This window comes from Salvelinus sp. IW2-2015, linkage group LG7, assembly GCF_002910315.2.
Source record: "Salvelinus sp. IW2-2015 linkage group LG7, ASM291031v2, whole genome shotgun sequence".
Lineage (NCBI taxonomy): Eukaryota > Metazoa > Chordata > Actinopteri > Salmoniformes > Salmonidae > Salvelinus > Salvelinus sp. IW2-2015.
Window position 1 is genome coordinate 32,278,824 of NC_036847.1, and position 24,125 is coordinate 32,302,948.

At 44.3% G+C, this 24,125-nt stretch overlaps 1 protein-coding gene across 1 annotated transcript in view; it reads right to left on the reverse strand.

Annotated features, from left to right (window-relative positions):
• dip2ba (disco-interacting protein 2 homolog Ba) overlaps positions 1-24,125 on the reverse strand; it is a 118,625-nt gene that overhangs the window by 12,446 nt on the left and 82,054 nt on the right. Inside the window, 33 exon segments of the mRNA XM_070444590.1 lie at positions 4-134; positions 380-489; positions 1,333-1,444; positions 1,610-1,626; positions 1,629-1,678; positions 1,680-1,728; positions 1,965-2,017; positions 2,019-2,070; positions 2,073-2,088; positions 2,342-2,419; positions 3,630-3,742; positions 3,849-4,050; positions 5,380-5,494; positions 5,758-5,885; positions 6,074-6,154; positions 8,119-8,257; positions 9,904-9,972; positions 9,974-10,035; positions 10,122-10,158; positions 10,160-10,190; positions 10,193-10,240; positions 10,571-10,690; positions 10,991-11,149; positions 11,574-11,676; positions 14,617-14,726; positions 15,240-15,363; positions 15,531-15,641; positions 16,185-16,276; positions 16,763-16,960; positions 17,801-17,920; positions 18,476-18,622; positions 18,881-19,096; positions 21,383-21,520. Of these exon segments, the coding sequence (XP_070300691.1) occupies positions 4-134; positions 380-489; positions 1,333-1,444; positions 1,610-1,626; positions 1,629-1,678; positions 1,680-1,728; positions 1,965-2,017; positions 2,019-2,070; positions 2,073-2,088; positions 2,342-2,419; positions 3,630-3,742; positions 3,849-4,050; positions 5,380-5,494; positions 5,758-5,885; positions 6,074-6,154; positions 8,119-8,257; positions 9,904-9,972; positions 9,974-10,035; positions 10,122-10,158; positions 10,160-10,190; positions 10,193-10,240; positions 10,571-10,690; positions 10,991-11,149; positions 11,574-11,676; positions 14,617-14,726; positions 15,240-15,363; positions 15,531-15,641; positions 16,185-16,276; positions 16,763-16,960; positions 17,801-17,920; positions 18,476-18,622; positions 18,881-19,096; positions 21,383-21,520 (3,331 nt within the window).

The window sequence follows — 24,125 nt, forward strand, 5'->3', positions numbered from 1 at the left end:
TACCTGGAGATGCACCACTGTACGAAGCCCAGGCCGCAGTAGGGGTCCAGACAGATGGCTATTTGGCGTGAGGAGTAGAGCTCACACTGTAGCTTGATGGAGCGACACAGAGTACTGACCGCCGAGTGGGACATCTGACACACACACCACAGACAGACAAAGAGACAGAAAGACGAGAGAGAAACCAGAGAGGGAGAAAGAGACCGAGAGAAACCAGAGACGAGAGAGAGAGAGAAATAGAGAGAAACAAGACGAGAGAGAGAGAAAAAGGAGAGAGAAAAAAAGATGCCTTTTAATATGCAAAAGAATGGCTGTGTGATCATTTCTCCTGAGATGGACTTAGTATCTAGGTGTGTACATGCTACAGTAGTGTCCTTACCTTGACCCCGGTCAGCATGCCTGTGGTGGACACGCTGAAGTCCAGGTAGGCCAGCATCTCTGCTGTGGGGGGCTTGTAGAGCTGGGGGGGCCGCCTCCTGGGGAGGTCGTCTAGAAAGGACACACAGAGAAGGTAAACAGAGTCCATCAGTTAGAAGGAACATCTCCAATGTATTCATTACACATGAAAATGACACCCTACGTGGTTCTGGTCCCTGTATAGTGTACACTACCCTATGTGGTTCTGGTCCCTGTATAGTGTACACTACCTACGTGGTTCTGGTCCCTGTATAGTGTACACTACCCTACGTGCGTTTCTGGTCCCTGTATAGTGTACACTACCCTACGTGGTTCTGGTCCCGTGTATAGTGTACACTACCTACGTGGTTCTGTCCTGTATGTGTTACACTACCCTACGTGGTTCTGGTCCCTGTAATAGTGTACACTACCCTACGTGGTTCTGGTCCCTGTATAGTGTACACTACCCTATGTGGTTCTGGTCCCTGTATAGTGTACACTACCCTATGTGGTTCTGGTCCCTGTATAGTGTACACTACCCTATGTGTTTCTGGTCCCTGATATAGTGTACACTACCCTATGTGGTTCTGGTCCCTGTATAGTGTACACTACCCTACGTGGTTCTGGTCCCTGTATAGTGTACACTACCCTACGTGGTTCTGGTCCTGTATAGTGTACACTACCCTACTGTGGTTCTGGTCCCTGTATAGTGTACACTACCCTATGCTGGTTCTGGTCCTGTATAGTGTACACTACCCTAACGTGGTTCTGTCCCTCGTATAGTGTACACTACCCTACGTGGTTCTGGTCCCTGTATAGTATACTTAGGACCAGAACCACATAGGTAGTTTACACTACCTATGTGGTTCTGTCCTAAGTAGTCACGATCATGTGAAAATAGCGTGTCTGGGAGTCATTTGGGATTTGCCACAGTACCTGTGTCTATGATAGTGGGCCAGGTCTTGACATTGACGCTGGCAGCAGCCTCTCTGGACCGGAGGATCCTCATAAGGGGCTGGGTGGTTAGGATACAGGCAGCTTTACTCACCTGCAACACACACACACACACACAACAGGAATTTGATTCCCCCCAAGATCATTTCAGCAGTTCTAAAGTTTCATAGTTACAAATACACGTTTGTATATATTGAGGCATAACATCTTTCATGAAGCGCGTTATGTGAAAACGTCTTGGTGGCTGTAGTTGACTCACGTCGATGATCATGCGGACGTGGGCAGGGTAGCAGCCAGGTTCTGAGGGTGAGGGGGCGCACTGTTACAGGATCAACCCCGCATACAGACAGCCATAGAAGGCAGCTATCAGATCAATGCCTGGTGTGGGAGAGGGAGGGAGGAGGGAGGGAGGAGGGAGGGAGGAGGGAGGGAGGGAGGAGGGAGGAGGGAGGGAGGGAGGGAGGAGGAGGGAGGGAGGAGGAGGGAGAGGGAGAGAAATAAAGGGAGTACTGTTAACAATAGCATTTAACTGACTATTCTAAGGCAGAGATTGTATATGTGAGGATGGACAGTATCCGCAGCCTCGTGTGAAGTGTGTGGTAGGTCATGTCAACCCCCAGGGGGGTATAGCAGCACTACGTTGTCCCCAGTGTTGAGGCCTCCTCTCCATCAGGCTCTAGTATATCTTCTCTGCTCTCTTGTGCAGCTGAAACCATGTGCTGTGCACACTGCTGCCCCCTGGAGGACAGAGGTGGTAAGAGAAACTGTACAGGTGCAATATACAGGAAAGCCTAGCAAGTGTGACCAACCAGGGTTTCGAACCTGGTCCTCTGCACAGCACAATACTGTATTAGCCCACTCAGCTAAAGCTAGGCCGGAGGCATTAGCTAGGGGAGCCAACGCAACTTCCACAATCATATGTTAAAACGTATAAGAGCATAAGAAATGTGAGGAAAAATTGGAACATCTCACAGAGGTGTGACCATCCAACCTTAGCGTTGAGCACATACAGGACGTGGTCAGGGTCACTCTGGGCTCTCCATTGTAGCGCTTCAGACAGAAACTGGTGCTGAAAGAGGGAGAGTGTGGGTCAGGACTCTGAACTGGTGCTGAAAGAGGGAGCTAGGGAGCCACCAATAAGGGTAAGAGAACCAATAAGCCACCAATAAGAGAACCAAAGACTAGTGGACAGAAACAGGATGGTTGTGGAGGGAGTACAATAGCAGGCTTTAAGCACAGTAAAAACACACACACGTATAGTGAGGTTGTGTGCTTCGCTGTGTGACTGCACAGCCCATTCCCTCATTCAACAGATGCACACCATTGATCTGCTCACGGTTACAGGGGTGCACACCATTGTCTGCTCACGGTACAGGGGTGACACCATTGATTGCTCACGGTTACAGGGGGCACACCATTGATCTGCTCACGGTTACAGGGGTGCACACCATGATCTGCTCACGGTACAGGGTGCACACCATTATCTGCTCACGGTTACAGGATGCAGATAATACACAGTCACTGTCAAGCAGCACATCTGACAGAAGCAGCCTTACTGGGCAGGTATGTCTGCTAAACTCTTACCATCATGGTGGGCCACATACAGAGCTACATCGCCAGAGAGAAAGTAGAGACAGAACAAAGCTTCTGTTATACGTTTGTCATTAGGACTACGGTAAATAAGATGAGACAGAACAAAGCTTCTGTTATACGTTTATCATAGGACTACGGAAATAAGATGAACAGAACAAAGCTTCTGTTATACGTTATCATTGGACTACGGTAAATAAGATGAGAAGAACAAAGCTTCTGTTATACGTTTATCATTAGGACTACGGTAAATAAGATGAGACAGAACAAAGCTTCTGTTATACGTTTATCATTAGACTACGGTAAATAAGATGACAGAACAAAGCTTCTGTTATACGTTTGTCATTAGGACTACGGTAAATAAAGATGAGACAGAACAAAGCTTCTGTTATACGTTTGTCATTAGGACTACGGTAAATAAGATAAGACAGAACAAAGCGTCTTTATACGTTGGTCATTAGGACTACGGTAAATAAGATGAGACAGAACAAAGCTTCTGTTATACGTTTGTCACTAGGACTACGGTAAATAAGATGGTGATTGTTGGTAAAAGCAGCTGTGCTCCATTCCTGGTGTTGGTGTGTATTGAAGACAGACTGTATTACTGGTACTGTAGTGTGTGTTTTCACACCGTAGGGCCGACACCTTGCTGGCTCAGCCCAGTACAGCGTGGCTCAGTGGGGTCTTACCTTCCTGACCAGACCCTCTTCCTCCACCACGCCCAGCTCTCTGCCTGCAGCCTGGGCCATCCTGTTTCCTGCTACCAGGTTACCAACCATGATGGAGGCCGGGCCCACTCCAACTATAGTACGGAGAGGAGAGGAGGGTTAGAGGTACACACCTACTACAGTGTCAAGTGTCACTGTGTCAGAGATATAGACAGTCATTATAGCCACACACACCGATACCTGGTTGTTTCTGCCGTGGTTTGGGCAGGTTGGTGACACAGGTGTGTGGACAGAGGAGGATGTTACAGGGGTGCAGGTTCCCCTCTAGGAAGTTCTGTTTGGTCTCAGAGATGTGGATCCCTCCCAGTGGTGTCTTGGGTAACGTGTTGGCCGGGACCAGGGCTAGGCAGTACAGACCTACCTGGTGGATACTGTCTATAGCCTATACAGGAAAACACATGATATACTGTTTATGTGATGCCAGTACTGTATGCACTGTTGTTAGGTGTGATACCTATAACAGGGTAACGTGTTGGCCGGGACCAGGGCCAGGTAGTACAGACCCACCTGGTGGGTACCGTCTATAGCCTATGGTAGACAGAACACACGTCATAGGGCCTACTGTTAAATCGGTGGTGTAAAGTACTTAAGTAAAAAATACTTTAAAGTACTACTTAAGTAGTTTTTGGGGGTCTCTCTACTTTGACAATTTTTACTTCACTACATTCCTAAAGAAAATAATGTACTTTTTACTCCATACATTTTCCCTGACACCCAAAAGTACTCGTTACATTTTGACAGGAAAATGGTCCAATTCACACACTTATCAAGAGAACATCCCTGGTCATCCCKACTGCCTCTGATCTGGYGGACTCACTAAACACAAATGCTTTGTTTGTAAATGGTGTCTGAGTGTTGGAGTGTGCCCCTGGCTATCCGTCTTTTTTGCTTAATATAAAGGAATTTGAAATGGTTTATACTTGTACTTTGATACTTAAGTATATTTTAGCATTACATTTACTTTAGATACTTTAGTACATTTAACACCAAATACTTTTACTGAAGTAGTATTTTACTGGGTGACTTTCACTTTTACTTGAGTCATGTTCTATTAAGGTATCTTTACTTTTACTCAAGTATGACAATTGAGTACTTTTCCCACCACTGCTGTTACTGTACTGTCACCTAGATGTACTTCTACTACTAACTTAAAGCTGCAATATGTAACTTTTTGGGCGACCCAACCAAATTCACATAGAAATGTGAGTTATAGATCTGTCATTCTCATTGAAAGCAAGTCTAAGAAGCGGTAGATCTGTTATGTGCGCTATTTCTATGCTTCTGTTTTAAAGTTTTGTTTTGGAGTTGTTGTTTTTTACTTMAAAAAGCTGAAAATACAATATTTTTGGTAATAGAAAAGATATTTCACATCTGTTTATATGGTACAGTGATTATCTACACTATACTAGCTTGTTTCGCCACAAACTGAAATTAGGCAAACTATTAGAGTTTCAGCAACCAGGAAATGGCGGAGCGATTTCTGCATATTGCACCTTTAACCTATAAAGTGCACACTGATAGATAACTAGAAGGAAACACATGGAGATTGATTATAAAGGTGTGGGGTGAGTTGGACAAGTGAAGATACATGATAAATAGATGGAAGGATAGATTATACCTGTAGTAGATATGAGACAATATGTATCTTCAGTACTGAGATAGATATTTTTATAGAGGAGAGAGCACACATGCACACACATAAAACATGTACCTGTAGTACTCTGCTCATCCACTGGAAGCTGTCCTCTTCACTGGCGTCTGGTCTTTGTTCTGCTACAATCACTATCCTCTCATCATAGAACACGGTTACAGAAAACACGGCGATCCTACACCGGGGAGAGAGCCAGTCAGCAATAACAACCTACTCTCACACCAGAGACCACCGTCACAGAGCACACAGTGATCCTCCTCCGGGAGAGGGAGTGACAAGACAGCACGGCACACTCTCACACCTTAACACCTCAGCAAAACAACACAGCAGAATGACTGTGGCACTCACCTGTTTTGACAGGCTCCACAGCCAAAGCACTCTCACACCTTACCAACACAGCAAAACACACCAGACGGACTGCGCTCCTGACACACTCACCTCCCCCTGTAGACAGTTTTAACAGGCTCCACGGCCAGGGCTGTGGCCACCAAGTCATCAGCATTGTGTCGTCTACCACTGACCGTCAGGAGCCCCTCGTTCTTCCCCACTACAAACACCAGACTTCCCTGTGGAGTTAGGGAGGGAAATAGCAGAAGGTCCCAAAGCAATGTCACAATTTATTTTCATTCTCTAGACATCAACAGACACAGAGACGCCAAAACTCTATTCTACATTGACATGTTTTGTTGATATAAAGTCTTTGTGCATAGCTATAGGTTAGGTAGGGTCTGAAATGACTGTCTTTCTATCTTACCGGCCCTACGAAGCCCAGCAGGCCAGTCCTAGTGAAGGGGATGTCTCCTATCGGAGCTCCAGCCTGGTTCACAGGAATCACCTGCAGAGACAGAGGGACACACTTTCAGTTATGGAGGTTACTGCATAATATATTACATAATGATCATCCTTTCAACCAATCACAACAACACGTTTAACTGTCAACACAACTCCTCAACTCAGGTTAGAGAGACCAGCGTTGCAAAGGGAGGGTATATTACTGGAAACCTTCTAAGTTTACCAGTAATATACCAGAATTAACTGGCCCTTTTGGCCAGGTGTCTAATCATCTCTGGTCCTCTCTCTTGTCAAATATCTGAAATAATTAAATAAGATTCTGAACAGAAATAGACACGCAACATGTGAAGTGTTGGTCCCATGTTTCATGAGCTGAAATAAAAGATCCCAGAAATGTTCCATTCGCACAAAACGCTTATTTCTCTCAAATATTGTTTACATTCCTGTTAGTGAGCATTTCTCCTTTGCCAGGATAATATCAAGAAACTGAATAAACAGCATGATCATTACACAGGTGCATATTGTGCGGGAAAAAAAGGTGCAGTTTTGTCACACAATGCCACAGATGTTTCAAGTTGAGAGAGCGTGCAATCTGCATGCCGACTGCAGGAATGTCCACCAGAACTGTTGCCAGATAATTGAATGCTAATTTCTCTACCATAAGCCACTTCCAACATTGTTTTAGAGAATTTGGCAGTACGTCCAACCGTCCTCACAATCGCAGACCACGTGTATGGCGTTGTGTGGGCGAGCGGTTTGCTGATGTCAACGTTGTGAACAGAGTGCCCCATGGTGGTGTTGGGGTTATGGTATGGGCAGGCATAAGCTACGGACAACTAACACAATTGCATTTTATCGATGGCAAATTGAATGCACAGAGATACCGTGACGAGATCCTGAGGCCCATTGTCGTGCCATTCATCCACCGCCATCACCTCATGTTTCAGCATGATAATGCACGGCCCCATGTCAAAGGATCTGTACCCAATTCCTGAAAACTGAAAACGTCCCAGCTCTTCCATGGCCTGCATACTCAGACATGTCACCCATTGAGCATGTTTGGGATGCTCTGGATTTACATGTACGACAGCGTGTTCCAGTTCCTGCCAATATCCAGCAACTTCGCACAGCCATTGAAGAGGAGTGGGACAACATTCCACAATCAACAGCCTGATCAACTCTATGAGAAGGAGATGTGTCATGCTGCATGAGGCAAATGGTGGTCACACCAGATACTGACTGTATTTTCTGATCCACACCCCTACCTTATTTTTTAAAGGTATCTGTGACCAACAGATGCATATCAGTATTCCCAGTCATGTGAAATCTATAGAGTCAGGCCTCATTTATTTCAATTGACTGATTTCCTTATATGAACTGTAACACAGTCAAATCTTAGAAATTGTTGCATGTTGCGTTTATATTTTGGTTCAGTATAGAATGACAAAGCTGTAAAACATTGCCCTAAATATAAAACATCAACTTAGTGAATACCATTGGTGTTTAATGAGGGTTTCAACATGAAATATCCTTTATATATATATATATATATATATTTTTTTTTACACACTTTATTTTACTATGTCAATATATATTTGTTCTCAATGTTTTGGCGTCAATTTTTAATTAGGCTATTTTCTCTTGAACCATATGGTGTATCCACTAGAAACTCATGGACAATATGGACATGGATAAATCAAATAAATGAATACTATAATAGGAATATAAGCATTATTCCAGTATTAATTACCAAAGGTACCATAGATTCAGGTAACTTCTGTAAATTAAATGGCTGCTTGGCAACCCTAATTAGTAATAGGTAACCATGACCACCATGACCATAGGTAACCATGACCACTGAATAATACAGTTGGGGTAGAGCTTTTAGAATTGTAATGCTCTGACAGAGGAGTCATGTTCTTAGGTTGCTGGCTACATCGCAGTGTCAGTAGCACTACACTGAACAGAAACTTGATGAGAGGGTTCAGTAAACAGTCCTCTCCTCACCTCGAAGGTGTTCTTGGTGACTCCAGGTAGGCCGTAGTACATGGTTCCTCCAGCCCTGGAGTTCAACACTATCTCTCCGATCTCGTCGGTCTTACAGAGCTGTGGAGGCCCGTCTGGCTTCACGATACACATCAGAGCTGAAACACAAGACACTATGACATGAGGGCTAAAACACACATACTGTACATTACAAACCAACTCCCAAAAGCATCTTTGGGTCCATGAAAAGTGCCGTATAAAAATCAGCAGTTGGGGGGGGGGGCACTACTAAGTTACATAGAATTGTTTTAAGAAGGTCAACCCAAGGATAAGGATCATTTTTGCTATTTGATTTTGAAGACCGCTAGAAGTATATATAAAAAAATATATATATATATATTTGATGAACATTTTTATTTGGCCTTAATGCTATTTTCCCAAACAAAACACATTGAATAACAGATTCACGACATGGAACATCAGATAGCCCCCCAAAAAAGTCTAAAAGAACTTTGTTCTGAAGTGTCAATCCTATATCTGAGAGATATAAGATCAGGAAACATACATTTTTTTAAATATGCATTTAACCCCTTATTTTTGTCACTAAACAGTCTCCATATGCTGTATACCGGGGGACCTTCAGACGAGTCTTGTGAGGCCTGTGGACGTCCTGCAGCCAAACAACCGACATGTATTTTGAGAGTCTCACCTTTGCACAGATGAGTCATATTAGTGTGTAGCCCAAACCGTTTGGACGCTATAGACAGAAGTTGGCAGATCGGCTGTACCGACTTCAGACGAGTCCCAAGACGCCTGTTGGGGTCGTAGAKCAMAACGGAGAAGACCTTCGTGTTCGTGAGAGTCTTATCTGTCCATTTGTTGGACAAACCGTTCGGACGCTACAGACGATTTTGTGAGACGACCAATTTTCGAGATGTCTCTTGGTCTGACGAACACCGCTCTATCTCGGGCACCTTTCACCGCAGATACGGAAGTGTCACATAGGCGGATGCAGTGGAATGACATCTCAAGCTTAAACGGATGGATTTGTTTGGGGATKTTGTTATTATGCTAATTAGATGTATGTAGGGGGAGTGGACATCGACCTTAAGGGGTTTTAAAGCAATGACTAAAACGCTGAGCCAAGTAGAATTAACACCAGGGAAGTGACATTGACGAGACACAGTAAAACCACCACGGTTAAAGTCAGTCAGTGTGAGGAACAGAAAACAGAAAGAGTGAGGTGTGTTATAAGTGTGGTGTTGTGGTATAGAGTGGTGTGTTATAGAGTGGTGTAGTATGTTGGTGTGGTGTGTTATAGTGAAGTGTGGTGGTGTGGTATAGAGTGGTGTGGTATGTTATAGAGTGGTGTGGTGTGGTATGTTGGTGTGGTATGTTATAGTGAAGTGTGGTATAGAGTGGTGTGGTGTGGTATAGAGTGGTGTGTTATAGAGTGGTGTGTTATAGAGTGGTGTGGTAAGTGGTTGTTTATAGAGGTGGGTATGTGTGGTTTATAGATGGGTTAAGAGTGGTGGTTAGAGTGTGTGGTGTGGTATGAGTGGTGTGGTTGTATAGAAGGGTGTGGTATAGAGTGGGTGTGTGTGATAGAGTGTGTTGATGGTGTGGTATAAGAGTGGTGTGTTGTTAGAGTGGGTGGTATGTTAGATGTGTGGTATGTTGAGAGTGGTGGTATGTTAGAGTGGTGTGTTGTAGAGTGGTGTGTTGTTAGAGTGGAGTGGTGTTATTGTGAGGAGGTGTGTAGTGAAGGTGTGGTTGTGTTATATTGGTATTAGTGAGTGGCGTCCTCCAGGCATCACATGGCTACATCCTGTACAGTGAGGGCAAGAGTTCTTGTCCTCTGTGTTGACCCTGATCCCCATGACTCAGCCCGCCCATGGAGAGAATGGCCTGGCAGGAGGGTGTACCACGAGCACCAGCCTGGAGGGAGTATCAGAAAGATCTCAGTATATGTGTAGAGAGAGGAGAATCAGAGAAAGAGCGAAAAGAGGTAGACAGATATGTACGATTTTCATGCGTATAGCCACAGTGAGGGCTTCAGAGAGAGGCACAGGGGCAGATGACCTCTGGCTTTAACCGTGAGACTGGAACACGTTGAGGAAGGCGTCGCACGACGACACGGACCCTGAAAGAAGCAAAAATACATAAAGTGTGAGCAATGTGCTTCTGTTAAGAATCAAAGATATATGACCAATAGACCGGATCAGAGTGTTCTCTTGGAAGTTGCGTGCACTGCATCTAAAAATACATTACGGTGTACCATAGAGGATAGGGACGGATGAAGACTATGGAGGTCAATGTAAGACAATAATAGTTTGGGGAATAGATAAGCAATCATGAGTCACTTCTGACGTATAGTGACTCACAGGACAGGTGATGTGTCTTGGTCCTTGTGTGTGTGTGTTGTGTGTGTGTGGTGTTGGTTGTTGTGTGTGTGTGTGTGTGTGTGACTCACAGGGGTTGGCTCCATCAGCTACTATGAGCATGCGTATGGAGGACAGGTTGGTGTCTCTCTGGTCCCTGTGAGCCATCATAGCCCAGTGGAGGTCACGACACTTCACCACGGCTACACGTGCTGCAGGGGAGAAACAAGAGGGACAGCTCAGGCTCACATCTCATCGCCTCAACACATAGTGCTAATTCTAATCGCTAATAATATGGGTCATGTTCATTAGGCACGAAACTGAGAAGAAAAAGTCAAACAGGGAGGTAATATCATGTTCCTTTGGACAACGTCTTAAAACGTTTTTCTACAATGTTTCCTAATGAACACGACCCAGGCTACCTTAATCCATAGCATGCCGTTTAGGATGCTAMTGCGTGCTAGTTTCTATGCAGTTTTCAATATAAAAGCTATAGCTAACTGTAGCCTTACCTTTGTGTATGTGGACTCTTTGCACCCAGGACATGGGACAGGCCTTCATAACAGCGTAGGGTACAGTGATGGTGTGGATCCTGTTCATCACACTGGTTAGCACCCCGTGCCACAAGCCCATGTCCTTCTTACAGTCAAGGACATTGACCAACGTTTCTCCTGAGAGAGGACACAAACATTTGAAATACTTTATTTCAATGCACATCACAGTCAGAAAGGAGTCAAACATTTCAAAAGTTACAGATACATAGACACTTTAAGGATACCAACAGTACATTCTCCATATAGCGAGGTTACCACAGGACACGTAACAACAGCTTTATATCACATGATAAGTCTACAATATAGCCGATTTAACTGTGGACAGGGAAACACTGTGTWCCAGGAACAGTCTGGTTGCCTCTGTGGATTCCCCTCATGGGATCTAATGTTCTCTGAGACAGAGAGGCTAAAGTGCCCTTTGTCTAAAAGCTGATCTGAGTGAGTATATGTATGTATATATATAAATATATATGAGAGAGAGAGCGCAAGAGAGAGGCTATAGGAGGACGGGCTCAATGGTGTGTGTTAATCATGCACTTACCTTCACAGTAGTTGCAGGCCTGTGTCAGGGCTTGACAGTGTGTCAACAAGGCTATCTTAGACACAGCTACTCCCATCACCGTCCCCTCTTTACTGGCCTTGTACTGGGAGAGCAGAACACAATCAGAGTTAAATAAATAAATAAATACAATCACAAAATAATCAGCGATACTAGGCTGTCCCCGACTAAAAACAAATCTTGGTCGACTAAAAGTCGTCTGCTCTTTCGACCAATTGATCAAATCAAATGTATTTATATAGCCCTTCTTACATCAGCTGATATCTCAAAGTGCTGTACAGAAACCCAGCCTAAACCCCAAACAGCAAGCAATGCAGGTGTAGAAGCAGGGTGGCTAGGAAAAACTCCCTAGAAAGGCCAAAACCTAGGAAGAAACCTAGAGAGGAACCAGGCTATGAGGGGTGGCCAGTCCTCTTCTGGCTGTGCCGGGTGGAGATTWTAACAGAACATGGCCAAGATGTTCAAATGTTCATAAATGACCAGCATAGTCAAATAATAATAATCACAGTAGTTGTCGATTAGTTGACATTTTTATACGTATTTTTCCTTATATAGACACATCCTATGTGTTAAAATCAAATATATTCACTGAGCTTGTCTGTCATAGTTGAAGTGTACCTATGATGAAAATTACAGGCCTCTCTCATCTTTTTAAGTGGGAGAACTCGCACAATTGGTGGCTGACTAAATACTTTTTTTGCCCCACTGTATGTGGATGATATTTAAAGCCAGGCACATTTAACAGTTATGTTATTGATTATAGACCTAATTAAGTTGGGGTTTCCTCTCTCCTGACTTTTCTTAGACAATTAAGGTAAGGACTGTTTCCTCGTCTCCTAACTCCGCTGCTGCTTTCACCACATTGTTCTCAACACCAATATGCTGGTTAACTTTGCTGTTATGCACATAGCAACATGGTCTAGGAAAGGGCGCCAATTCAAAAGCGCACTGATGCGTTTCAAAACCGGGGACACCTGACAGCGACCACTATCCAACACAGGAGAAAGAGCATTTGTTATAAAATMATATTTTTATTTGTGTTTTCACCATTGTTCTTACATAATATAACCAAACGCAATTTCAGTAGCACGTCAGACTGATGGACTGTGCCATCCCAACGGGCCTCCACAATGCATCAGTCCACTCAAACAGGAGTCTTGTACACCATGATTACAGTGGTTCCTCCTTTAAAAGTTGCGTCATACTGCAGCACTACTTGCGAGCTGCCGCAGCATTCTGTGGCACGTCGTTTAATTCTGACTGCAAGTTATTGCTAGTTTGACCACCAGAGGGCATCTTTGAGAATCATTTGATAGTATTCCGTTTTGGAATTACCAAAGAATTTAAAACCTTCTTTGTAATAACATAGTAAATGGGATTCATTTTAAGAAATTTGGCTTAATTAATTAGATTAAATATTATGGTGATTCTATACAGAGAAAAACTTTTTTTAAACTCAGGGTTTCCGTTAGGATGGAATGGGAAATATGGCGCTGTACAACGTGAAGGTCAGGAGTAGACTACAGGATTGGAGGATTGAAAGTTTTATTTATATCACCTCCCCGTCTGATATCTTAACTTTCTCTATGCCACAAAATCTAAAAAAGGTAGAAATGTCATGTTTTAGGTCATTAAAATGTACTGAGACTGGATAATCCCTGTCGTTTCTCCTAATTGAACTTTTATGTTGACTGATTCTCTGTTTGAGAGAACGAGAGATTTTACCTACATAACACAGCCCACATGAACATTTAATAATGCAGATAGCATGGGTGGTGGAGCACATAATAATGTCATTTATTTGGAACCGTTTTCCTGTGTGTGGGTGGCAGAAATATTCATACTTCATCATATTGTTGCACTGTGCACAACCTCTGCATTTATAGCTACCATTTGGAAGAGGGCGTAAAAGAGCCTGGCTGAGTCTTTTGTGGCTGGCAGTTGGCATGAACCAATTCATTGCGTAAATTGCAACCTCTCCTATATACAATACGTGGTGGATGTTTAAATTCAGCAGGCAAAGCTGGGACCGATGATAAAACATGCCAGTGTTTCATGACCGCATCTCCCACTTTTTGCGAGTTCAAAGTACATGTAGTTGTGAACATTACAGTGTGTTCTTTAGCGTGGTTTCTTTGTAGCAGTTAATCTTGTGTTCCCCTTTCCACGTTAAAGATTCCAATTGATAAAGTATTTTTAGCCACAAATCGTCCAAAACCCCAATTAATACATTTGGGCCCAGTCGATAGCGTGCTGGACTTCGGTCTAGAATGTTGAGGGTTCGAAACCTGCTCCCTGCTTGTTTCATTACATTATTATGCCGGCCTCAGAGCAAATAGCCTGTCATGTTTCCAGTCTGTTGCCTAGTTACAATGTGTAATCATTGATGTCCCAGGAGCAGGAGTGGTAAACACTGTTAAAGTGTAAAATGATTGAGTTTGATACACCTGGTATTGGATATGGCTGAAAAAACACTTGCTAAATAGTGATTTTCGTAAATGTACTTTATGACCAAAAAATATGGACAATCGTTTGTCTCTACATTAACTAACATACTCCTCTCAATTGTACATTTTTTGCTAGACTTGTTATAACTACTTATATTTTCTTCCCTGTCAGCCATCTTTGCTGAAGTCACCAGAGAAAAATGTGTCATTGGAACCACTCGATATGATATATAAAAACCCTTATAAAAACCTTGGGACCCAAATGCATAATGAGTATTCTAACTCCCCCTTGTGGTGGTCTGGAGCAATGAAGCCGTGACGCTGTGTACCTCTAAGTCCCGCGGTGTAAGCTCGCAACTTTTAAAGGAGGAACCACTGTAGATGTCTGTTTTTTGTTATTGCTGCTGCTGCTGCTCGACTAAAGAAATCTCAGTGGACCAACAGCCAGTCGACTAAATGGGGTCAGTGCTAAGCGATACACAAGTAAAAACAAACATACATACATACATACACAAAACGACAAACTAGCATTTTTTTTCTTCATAAAATACACACATAATGTTCAGGGCATGTCTCACCTCGATATAAGCTGTGTCTGTGTTGGCAGTGGGGATGTGGGGCTGCCAGTCTTTAGAGGGCTTGGTCAGGTACTTGGTGTCTGTCACAACCCACTTCATACGGGGCCAACCTGGGAGGCAGAACAACACCATCAGCATAATGTATACACAGGCCAATACTAGTCAGTTTGATGACCGGACAAAGATCCAAATGTTGTAGCTATTAAAAGGTGGTATTAGGAACATTAGTCGGCATACGTCTACCCATCCACAATATAACGGACGTCTACCCATCCACAATATAACGGACGTCTACCCATCCACAATATAACGGACGTCTACCCATCCACATATAACGGACGTTCCACCCATCACAATATAACGGACGTCCACCATCCACAATATAACGGAACGTCTACCCATCCACAATATAACGGACGTCTACCCATCCACAATATAAGACGTCTTACTATCCACACTATAACGGACGTCTACCCATCCACAATATAAGGACGTCTACCCATCCACAATTAACGGACGTCTACCCATCCACAATATAACGGACGTCTACCCATCACAATATAATGGCCATCTACCTATCCACAATATAATGGACATCTACCAGCAATGCCAGCTGTGCTGACCTTTGAACTGCATGATCTCTCCCTGGGGAGTCTTGGGCAGTCCTTTAAGACAGAGCTCACTGGTCAGGGCGAGGCCCACCCCACAGCTGCCCAATAGGAAGCCAATCTGAAGACTGCCTGCGTCCTGGGTTGTGAAACACAAATATAAGCATTTGAAAAGGACAAATAAAATCTAGATCATTACTTTTTAAATGCCACTGTATTTTGCTGTGTAATAGCAAGGGATTTTATTATAGTTAATTAAATAGAATTTGAACCCAGATATGCCTGAGTGGGTATTGAAGTCCTTACCTGTCGAGACAGTGGCACCTCTATGGGTACAGGGATGACCTCTGCTAGGAGACAGCCATAGAAGGCCACCCAGAACATCGCAGGGTCAGTGTTAGGGTACACCAATGCCACCTAGGGGATAGACAGTACAGTTTCAGACACAGCACCTCACAATGGCAGGTTGGCATTTACTGGGATGACTCATGCACTGGAGAGAGCTCTGCAGAGGGGTCACTAGCTGGCACAGCCACAAAATATGATTTTAACCCCAACCTTAACCACACTGCTAAACCTAATGCCTAACCTTAAATTAAGAACAAAAAGCAAATATGTTTTCATGAAATTTTACGATATAGCAAATTTTGACTTTGCAGCTGGCCCATCTAGCGGAAATCGCTCAGTTCTGCCTCCAGGGCAAGATTCATGACAATAAACATCAACCTGTGTCACAATGGGGAATATCTTACATTGTTTATTGTGTTGTCTGTGCATTGCATGGAGAAGACACAGATCATGTTTTTAAATAAGCATCAATCAATCAATGTGGTAAAGCGTGAAGGAGAGAAGAGTGGAGGAAGAAATGTGTGTCTGTGTCATCCCGTCTGATTGGCTGTGTGTTTTGACCACGTACCCTATCACCAGGTCTCAGGACAGGTTCGTTCTTCGTGCNCGTACCCTATCACCAGGTCTCAGGACAGGTTCGTTCTTCGTGCCCAGTTTGTTTAACAGAGTGTAGGCCAGCTTCAGACTGCGGCTCCACAGTTTACCTGAGAGAGAGAGACAGAGAGAGAGACAGAGAGAGACAGAGAGAGAGCGCGAGAGAGAGCGCGCGAGAGCGCGAGAGAGAGCGAGAGAGAGCGAGAGAGAGCGAGAGAGAGCGAGAGAGAGCGAGAGAGAGCGAGACAGAGAGAGAGCGAGACAGAGAGAGCGCGCGAGAGAGCGCGCGCGCGAGAGAGCGCGCGCGAGAGAGCGCGCGAGAGAGAGAGAGCGAGAGAGAGAGAGCGAGAGAGAGCGCGAGAGAGAGCGAGAGAGACAGAGACAGAGACAGAGACAGAGACAGAGAAGAGCAATTTCTCAGAGGAGACTATATGACCTCAGCTCTCCATAGATTGACTGAGAGGGTGATCTTCTGAACTACATAACATTAGTTATAAACTAAACAAGTCCACTCTGAGACTGGGGGTTAGCCTGAAATGGCTCCCTACTCCCTGCCATATAGGGAGCCGAGTGCCATTTCAGACGGTGAGACCTACCGTACGTCAGCGTGTAGAGTGGTTTCCCGGTAACGTCCAGGGTGGTGAGAGCGGGGCTCTTGGCCTGTGAAGCCCCCCAACGTGCCAGGGCAGCCTGCAGGGCCGGGGGCCAGTTACTGACCACCCCCAGGGGCTCCCCCTTCACTGGGATGATCTGACGGCCCTCTGGCCTGGGGGTGTTGGGGTCTGGCTGGGGCACTATGGAGAGGGGAGAGTAGGAGAAGATCACAGGGACGGGATGGATAGGCGAGGAAAGAGGGATGGAAGGAGGAGGAAAAGAACAGGGCATGGGAGAAGAAAATGAGGTGAAGAAAAGAAAAAGAGTATTAAAAAAATAGAGTAAAGTTGAGTTTCTACTGGTTTAATGAAGACTAATAAAACAGACAGATATCTGCTTTCCACTTATTACATCATTTTCAGGAAGTAGGGAGGGATGTCCAATGATGGAAAAAGTACTCAAGAAACCTTCATTGAAAATGACTCAAGTAAAAGTCTACTTGAGTAATACTACTTGAATATAAGTCTAAAAGTATTTGGTTTTAAATATAAATATCACAAGTACGTGAAATTGCTCAAATGTACATTAGTATCAAAAGTGAAAGTAAAAATCATTTCAACTTCCTTATATTAAGCAAACCAGACGGCTCAATTTTATTTCTAGTTTTTTTATTGACGGATAGTCAGGGGCAAACTCCAACACTCAGACATCATTTAGAAACAAAGCATTTGTGTTTAGTGAGTCCGCCAGATCAGAGGCAGTAGGGATGACCAGGGATGTTCTCTTGACAAGTGTGTGAATTGGACCATTTTCCTGTCAAAATGTAACGACTACTTTTGAGTGTCAGGGAAAATGTATGGAGTAAAAAGTACATTATTTTCTTTAGGAATGTAAAAAATAAAAATAAAAGTTGCCAAAAATATAAATAGTAAAGTACAGATACCAAATAAACTACTTAAGGAGTACTTTAAAGTACTTTTACACCACTGGGAATGTTGGAATATTTTTTGAAGTACTGGAGTGGGTCCTATGTATCTTACCCTCTACAATCTCCTCTGAGTCGTCCAGGAAGAAGTCACTGAGCGGAGGTCTCTTGGGCCGTTTCAGAGTGTTGAGTAGCTGCTGGATCTTAGTGGACACACGGCTGTTTACTGGTACACCTGGACACGGAGGTAGAGGCAGGAGGAAGGGAATTACACACATGATCATAGACACACACACTCAGTCACGATCATACAGAGACACAAACACAACACAAGCATGCACATAACTGCGCACACACACACACACACACACACACACACACACACACACACACACACACAGAGTAAAGGGTCAACATGGCCTGTGCTTTGAAAGCAGCACAGGTAGATACAGTAGAACTAAACTTTGGGTCAAAAACAGAAGGGTATTTCTCTCTGTGAAGAGTAGACAAACAGACAGGACAGACGACTGACGAGGTGGCAAAGCAAGCTGATTGGACACGTACGACAGGACACGTACGACAGAAAAACAGATCACCCCAAAAAAGAACCAAATATAGCATGTAAGCAGCATTCTCAACACAACTGAGATGAGATTCATTTAATGTTGTTTTGTCAATGTACCATTATCTCTGGGAAAAAACTGATTATATAAAAAAAAAAGTTCTGCGGTGTGTTCTCCCAGCGCGTCGCTGTCCTGCAGTGTGTGTGTGTGTGTGTGTTTGCGCATACCGTCAGCGGTGGTATCCAGCATGCTGGTGCGGCTCTGTCCTCGGGGCATCCCCCTGGGCATAGCATTGGGGGGCAGGTCCACTCTGGAGTCCACCCTTGAACGCCTCTCAGGGGTTGAGGATGTCACGTCTGGGGGGACACTGTTCTCTGGAGGAAAGAGGTGGAGAGGAGGGGACAGTTAGACACTCAGATGGTTGACTTTAGCTCTATTCTATAGGACACCTAAACCAGGGTTGTCGGTCATCCAAACCTGTGTATTTACAGGATGTTACACTTACAAATGGGTTTCTGTGTGGGTTAACCTATGCATGCTTGGCTGTGTTTGTCTTMCCTATGCGTGTGTGTCTTACCCATGCACGTGTGGGTTGTGTGTGTGTGTGTGTTTGCAGAGTGTGTGTGTCGCACCTATGCGTGTGCTCGCCAGTATGTCGGCCAGCGCGGAAGTGGGGGTCTTATTCTCTCCGTGGGACAGGGTGGAGGAGGTGGAGGAGGAGGTGGAGGAGGAGCTCTGCACTGAGCGGTTGATCCAGTAGTCTGGGCTCTGGAGGCTCTGGGCCAGCACTGCACTCAGAGCCGCCTGGCGACGCAGGGAACCCTCGTCCTCAGACGCTGACGATGTGTCTGACAGGGAGACAGAACCACATTTGTGATGAGTGGTGAGATTAGTTACGCAAAATAGCTGCCGTGGCATCCCCCAGGTGGGTTACGTTGTTAGTGAACGGGGAACAGTGGAACCCCCAGGTGGGTTACATTGTTAGTGAACAGGGGATCCTCCTGTTCCAGGGTTAAAGCTGTGATGGCTCAACCATCCCTGGTCCTGACAGGACGTGCAGGCGTTATCCCGACTCACACCTCAACCAACTCAGCAAAAGTTGTTACTGATCATCAAGACTGAGGGAGCAGGTGTGTTAATGCTGGTCTGGAACTAAAGCCTGCACAGTGCACACCCTGAACTGTAGCTCTTCAGGACCAGGGTTAGTTATCGACCACCACAGAGTACTACTCAAACATATAAATAGTTATCGACCACCACAGAGTCCTACTCAAACATATACCTAGTTATCGACCACACCAGAGTACTACTCAAACATATACCTAGTTATCCTATGCGATTACATATCCCTATGACACCACATAGTACACTAGAGTGAGCCTACTCAATACTCTAATATACTCCTAACGTTATCGACCCCCAGTATCCCTGCAAAATTAAAACATGGTACTAGAACTGGACCCTGTATATAGTATGGTTACCCCTATAGACATATCTACCTTCTATCACTTCCAGTATCCTGCAGATTATAACATGGTACTGGATATGACCTGTATATAGTATGATTACGCCTATACATCTACCTCCATCACTTCACAGAGTAACTACTCCAAAAGTTATCCACATGCCATCAACTTCGGTTCAATCCATGTGTACTGACCACACCAGAGTACTAGCGTACACATGACCCTACTTGTCTCACTATAGTTTATGCAAATCCACACCCCCCACATGAAGTACTATAACTCAAATATACTATAATCAACTTCTATGCTATCAATTCGCAGAGGTCATCCACCCTGACGCAGCAGTACTGGTCTAACCATATGTACCTAACATCACCTAGGTTTATCGACCACCAGAGTACTACTCAAACATATACCGAAAACTGACCTAGTCTAGTTATACTATAGTATGATTCCACTGCACTCGCATACACATATCTACCTCCATCACTTCTCCAGTATCCCTGCACATTGATCAACATGGTACTGGAACTGACCCTGTTATATAGTATGATTACCCCTATACAATCTACCTCTATCACTCCAGTTCCCTGCACATTTAAACATGGTACTGGAACTCACCTGTTTTAACTATACTTCTCCTGGTTTTTTTTTATTTCTTTGTGTTTTTGTTCTACTTTATGCTAATTTTTAAGATCTACATCGATATTGAAATTACTGCTTCTGTTGGGTTTGTGAGCTAGCAAGAAAGGCAGTTTACTGTACTTGTGCACGTGAATTAAACTTGAAACATATTTTGATTCAGAAAAACTGGCCATTTCATTAATCACGGAAGCAATTCCAAATGTACAGAGGAAATGACATCCACAACAACAACAAGGATGTTTTACAAGCCAAGGAGCCTGAATAGGGACACCCACCGCTAACACACACTTCATGCGCTGACAACACTCACCCAGAGTAACTCTACTCAACATATACCGTAGTTATCGACACAGCGCTGAACAAGAGTCACCTACACTCAAAAATATACACCTCTAGATTACTCGCGCTGAGAACCACCACCACCACAGAAGCTAAGACTACTCAACCTATACTACCATAGTTATCGACACACCAGAGTACTACTTGCAAACAACATATACCGCTGACGCTGATATTATCAGCACAGACCCACTCACGCGCTGAACACACACTCACAAAGAGTAAGCTGGCTGCTCGAAACAAATCACACACCCCTCACTTAAGTTATTGCGATCTGCAACGACCACCTACACTAACCACAGAGTACTAACTCAGAACATATACGTAGGTTTGAACAACTCCGCCGGATAAACTTCTAACGCACATCAAAAACACTAACCAGACTGTGAGGTTTTCCACCACCACACGCTGATACACCCACACAAGACGCTGAACTCATGTTGGGTAGGATTCCACCACACGCACTCCTTACACCACCATGCTTACTTATACCCACATTGAAATTCGGAATCTCCATACGCAGGATGCACTCCTGGGGAGCATTTTCAGCGAGATGAGAAGATTTGTGGACACTCTCTTCGACCAAATCCATACGCTATACACTAGAACATAGTTTCACAACTTGCGCACTGCGGCATGCATTACTGGAAAAAGTGACGCCTGGCACGAGTGGACTGAATGCACACACGTGCACACACTAGTGTTCTACAGGTGACTGGACGAAGGCAGAGCGGCGTTTGGTGGGCATGGGCAGTGCCATCTTCTCCTCCTTGTGTTGGCTGGCCAACGCTGCCTGTACCTGTACCGCCTCCGTGTGGATATCTTGACAGAGAGAGAGAGAGACCAAATGAGCAGGAACAAGAGACTAGAGAGAGAGGAGGAGACAGTAAAACAAGGATGGAGGGATAGAACAGTAGGACAGTCACTGTACCAACTATCAGAACCAAGCACAACTCATCCTAAGCCAGGCCGCCAGCCCGCCACACACTCTTGTGATGCCATGCATGATGGTAGAGATCTGTGTGCGTGTGGTGCGCCAGCGTGTGTGCCCAGTGTGCGCATGTGTCCAGTGTGTTCAGTGTGCATGTGTGTGTGTCCAGTGTGTGTGTGGTGTGTATGTGTGTGTGTGTGTGTGTGTGTGTGCCAGTGGTGTGTTGTCCAGTGTGTATAGTGTGTGTATGTGTTAGTGTGTGCAGTGTGTGTCAGTTGTTCATGTGCGTGTGTCAGTGTGTGTTCAAGTGGTGTGTCGCTCAGTGTGGTGTGTCAGTGTGTGTCAGTGTGTGTGCACGTGTGTGTTCAGTGTGGTGCCAGTGGCGTCGTATGTGCTATGTGTGGGGTCAGCGCGTTGTGTCAGCGTGGTGTGTGTGTGTGTTTGCAGCGTGTGTGTAGCGTGTGTGTTCAGCGTGTGTGTGTTTCAGCGTGAGTGTGTGTTCAGCGCGTGGTGTGTGTTCAGCCGGTGTGTCAGGCTAGTGTTTCGCCGTGTGGTGTCACGTAGTGTGTGTCAGCTATGGTGCTCAGCGTGTGTTGTCACTTTTGCCTTACGTTTGGCTTGTAAACTCCGTTTGGTGAATGTCATTTCCTCTGTACATTGTGGATTGTTTCCTGCTTAATGAATGGCCAGTTTTCTGATCAAAATATGTTTCAAGTTAATGTCACGTGCACAAGTACAGTAAACTGCCTTTCTTGCTAGCTAAACCCAACAGGGCAGTAATCAATATCGATGTAGATTAAAAATTACATAAAGTAGAACAAAAACACAAAGAAATAAAAATAACAGAGAGAAGTAGTAAACAGGGTGAGTTCCAGTACCATGTTTAATGTGCAGGGATACTGGAGTGATAGAGGTAGATATGTAAGGGTAATCATACTATATACAGGGTAGTTCCGTACCATGTTAAATGTGCAGGGAATACTGAGTGATGGAGGTAGATATGTATAGGGGTAATCATACTATATACAGGGTCAGTTCAGTACATGTTTATAATGTGCAGGGATACTGGAGTGTAGAGGTAGATATGATAGGGGTAATCATACTATATACAGGGTCAGTTCAGTACCATGTTACAATGTGCAGGGATACTGGAGTGATGAGGTAGATATGTATAGGGGTAATCATACTATATACAGGGTCAGTTCCAGTACCATGTTTAAATGTGCAGGGATACTGGAGTGATAGAGGTAGATATGTATAGGGGTAATCATACTATATACAGGGTCAGTTCAGTACCATGTTTATAATGTGCAGGGATACTGGAGTGATAGAGGTAGATATGTATAGGGGTAATCATACTATATACAGGGTCAGTTCAGTACCATGTTTATTAATGTGCAGGGATACTGGAGTGATAGAGGTAGATATGTATAGGGGTAATCATACTATATACAGGGTCAGTTCAGTACCATGTTTAAATGTGCAGGGATACTGGAGTGATAGAGGTAGATATGTATAGGGGTAATCATACTATATACAGGGTCAGTTCAAGTACCATGTTGACAATGTGCAGGGATACTGGAGTGATGGAGGTAGATATGTAAGGGGTAATCATACTATATACAGGGTCAGTTCAGTACCATGTTACTGTGCAGGGATACTGGAGTGATAGAGGTAGATATGTATAGGGGTAATCATACTATATACAGGTCAGTTCAGTACCATGTTAAATGTGCAGGGATACTGGAGTGATAGAGGTAGATATGTATAGGGGTAATCATCACTATATACAGGGTCAGTTCCAGTACCATGTTAAATGTGCAGGGTACTGGAGTGATGGAGGTAGATATGTATAGGGGTAATCACACTATATACAGGGTGAGTTCCAGTACCATGTTTATAATGTGCAGGGATACTGGAGTGATAGAGGTAGATATGTATAGGGGAATCATACTATATACAGGGTCAGTTCAGTACCATGTTGAATGTGCAGGGATACTGGAGTGATAGAGGTAGATATGTATAGGGGTAATCATACTATATACAGGGTCAGTTCAGTACCATGTTTAAATGTGCAGGGATACTGGAGTGATGAGAGGTAGATATGTATAGGGGTAATCATACTATATATACAGGGTCAGTTCAGTACCATGTTGATAATGTGCAGGGATACTGGAGTGATAGAGGTAGATATGTATAGGGGTAATCACACTATATACAGGGTCAGTTCAGTACCATGTTAATGTGCAGGGATACTGGAGTGATGGAGGTAGATATGTAAGGGTAATCATACTATATACAGGGTCAGTTCAGTACCATGTTGACAATGTGCAGGGATACTGGAGTGATAGAGGTAGATATGTATAGGGGTAATCATACTATATACAGGGTCAGTTCAGTACCAATGTTGACAATGTGCAGGGATTACTGAGTGATGGACGGTAGATATGTACAGGGTATGCATACTATATACAGGGCAGTTTCAGTACCATGTTG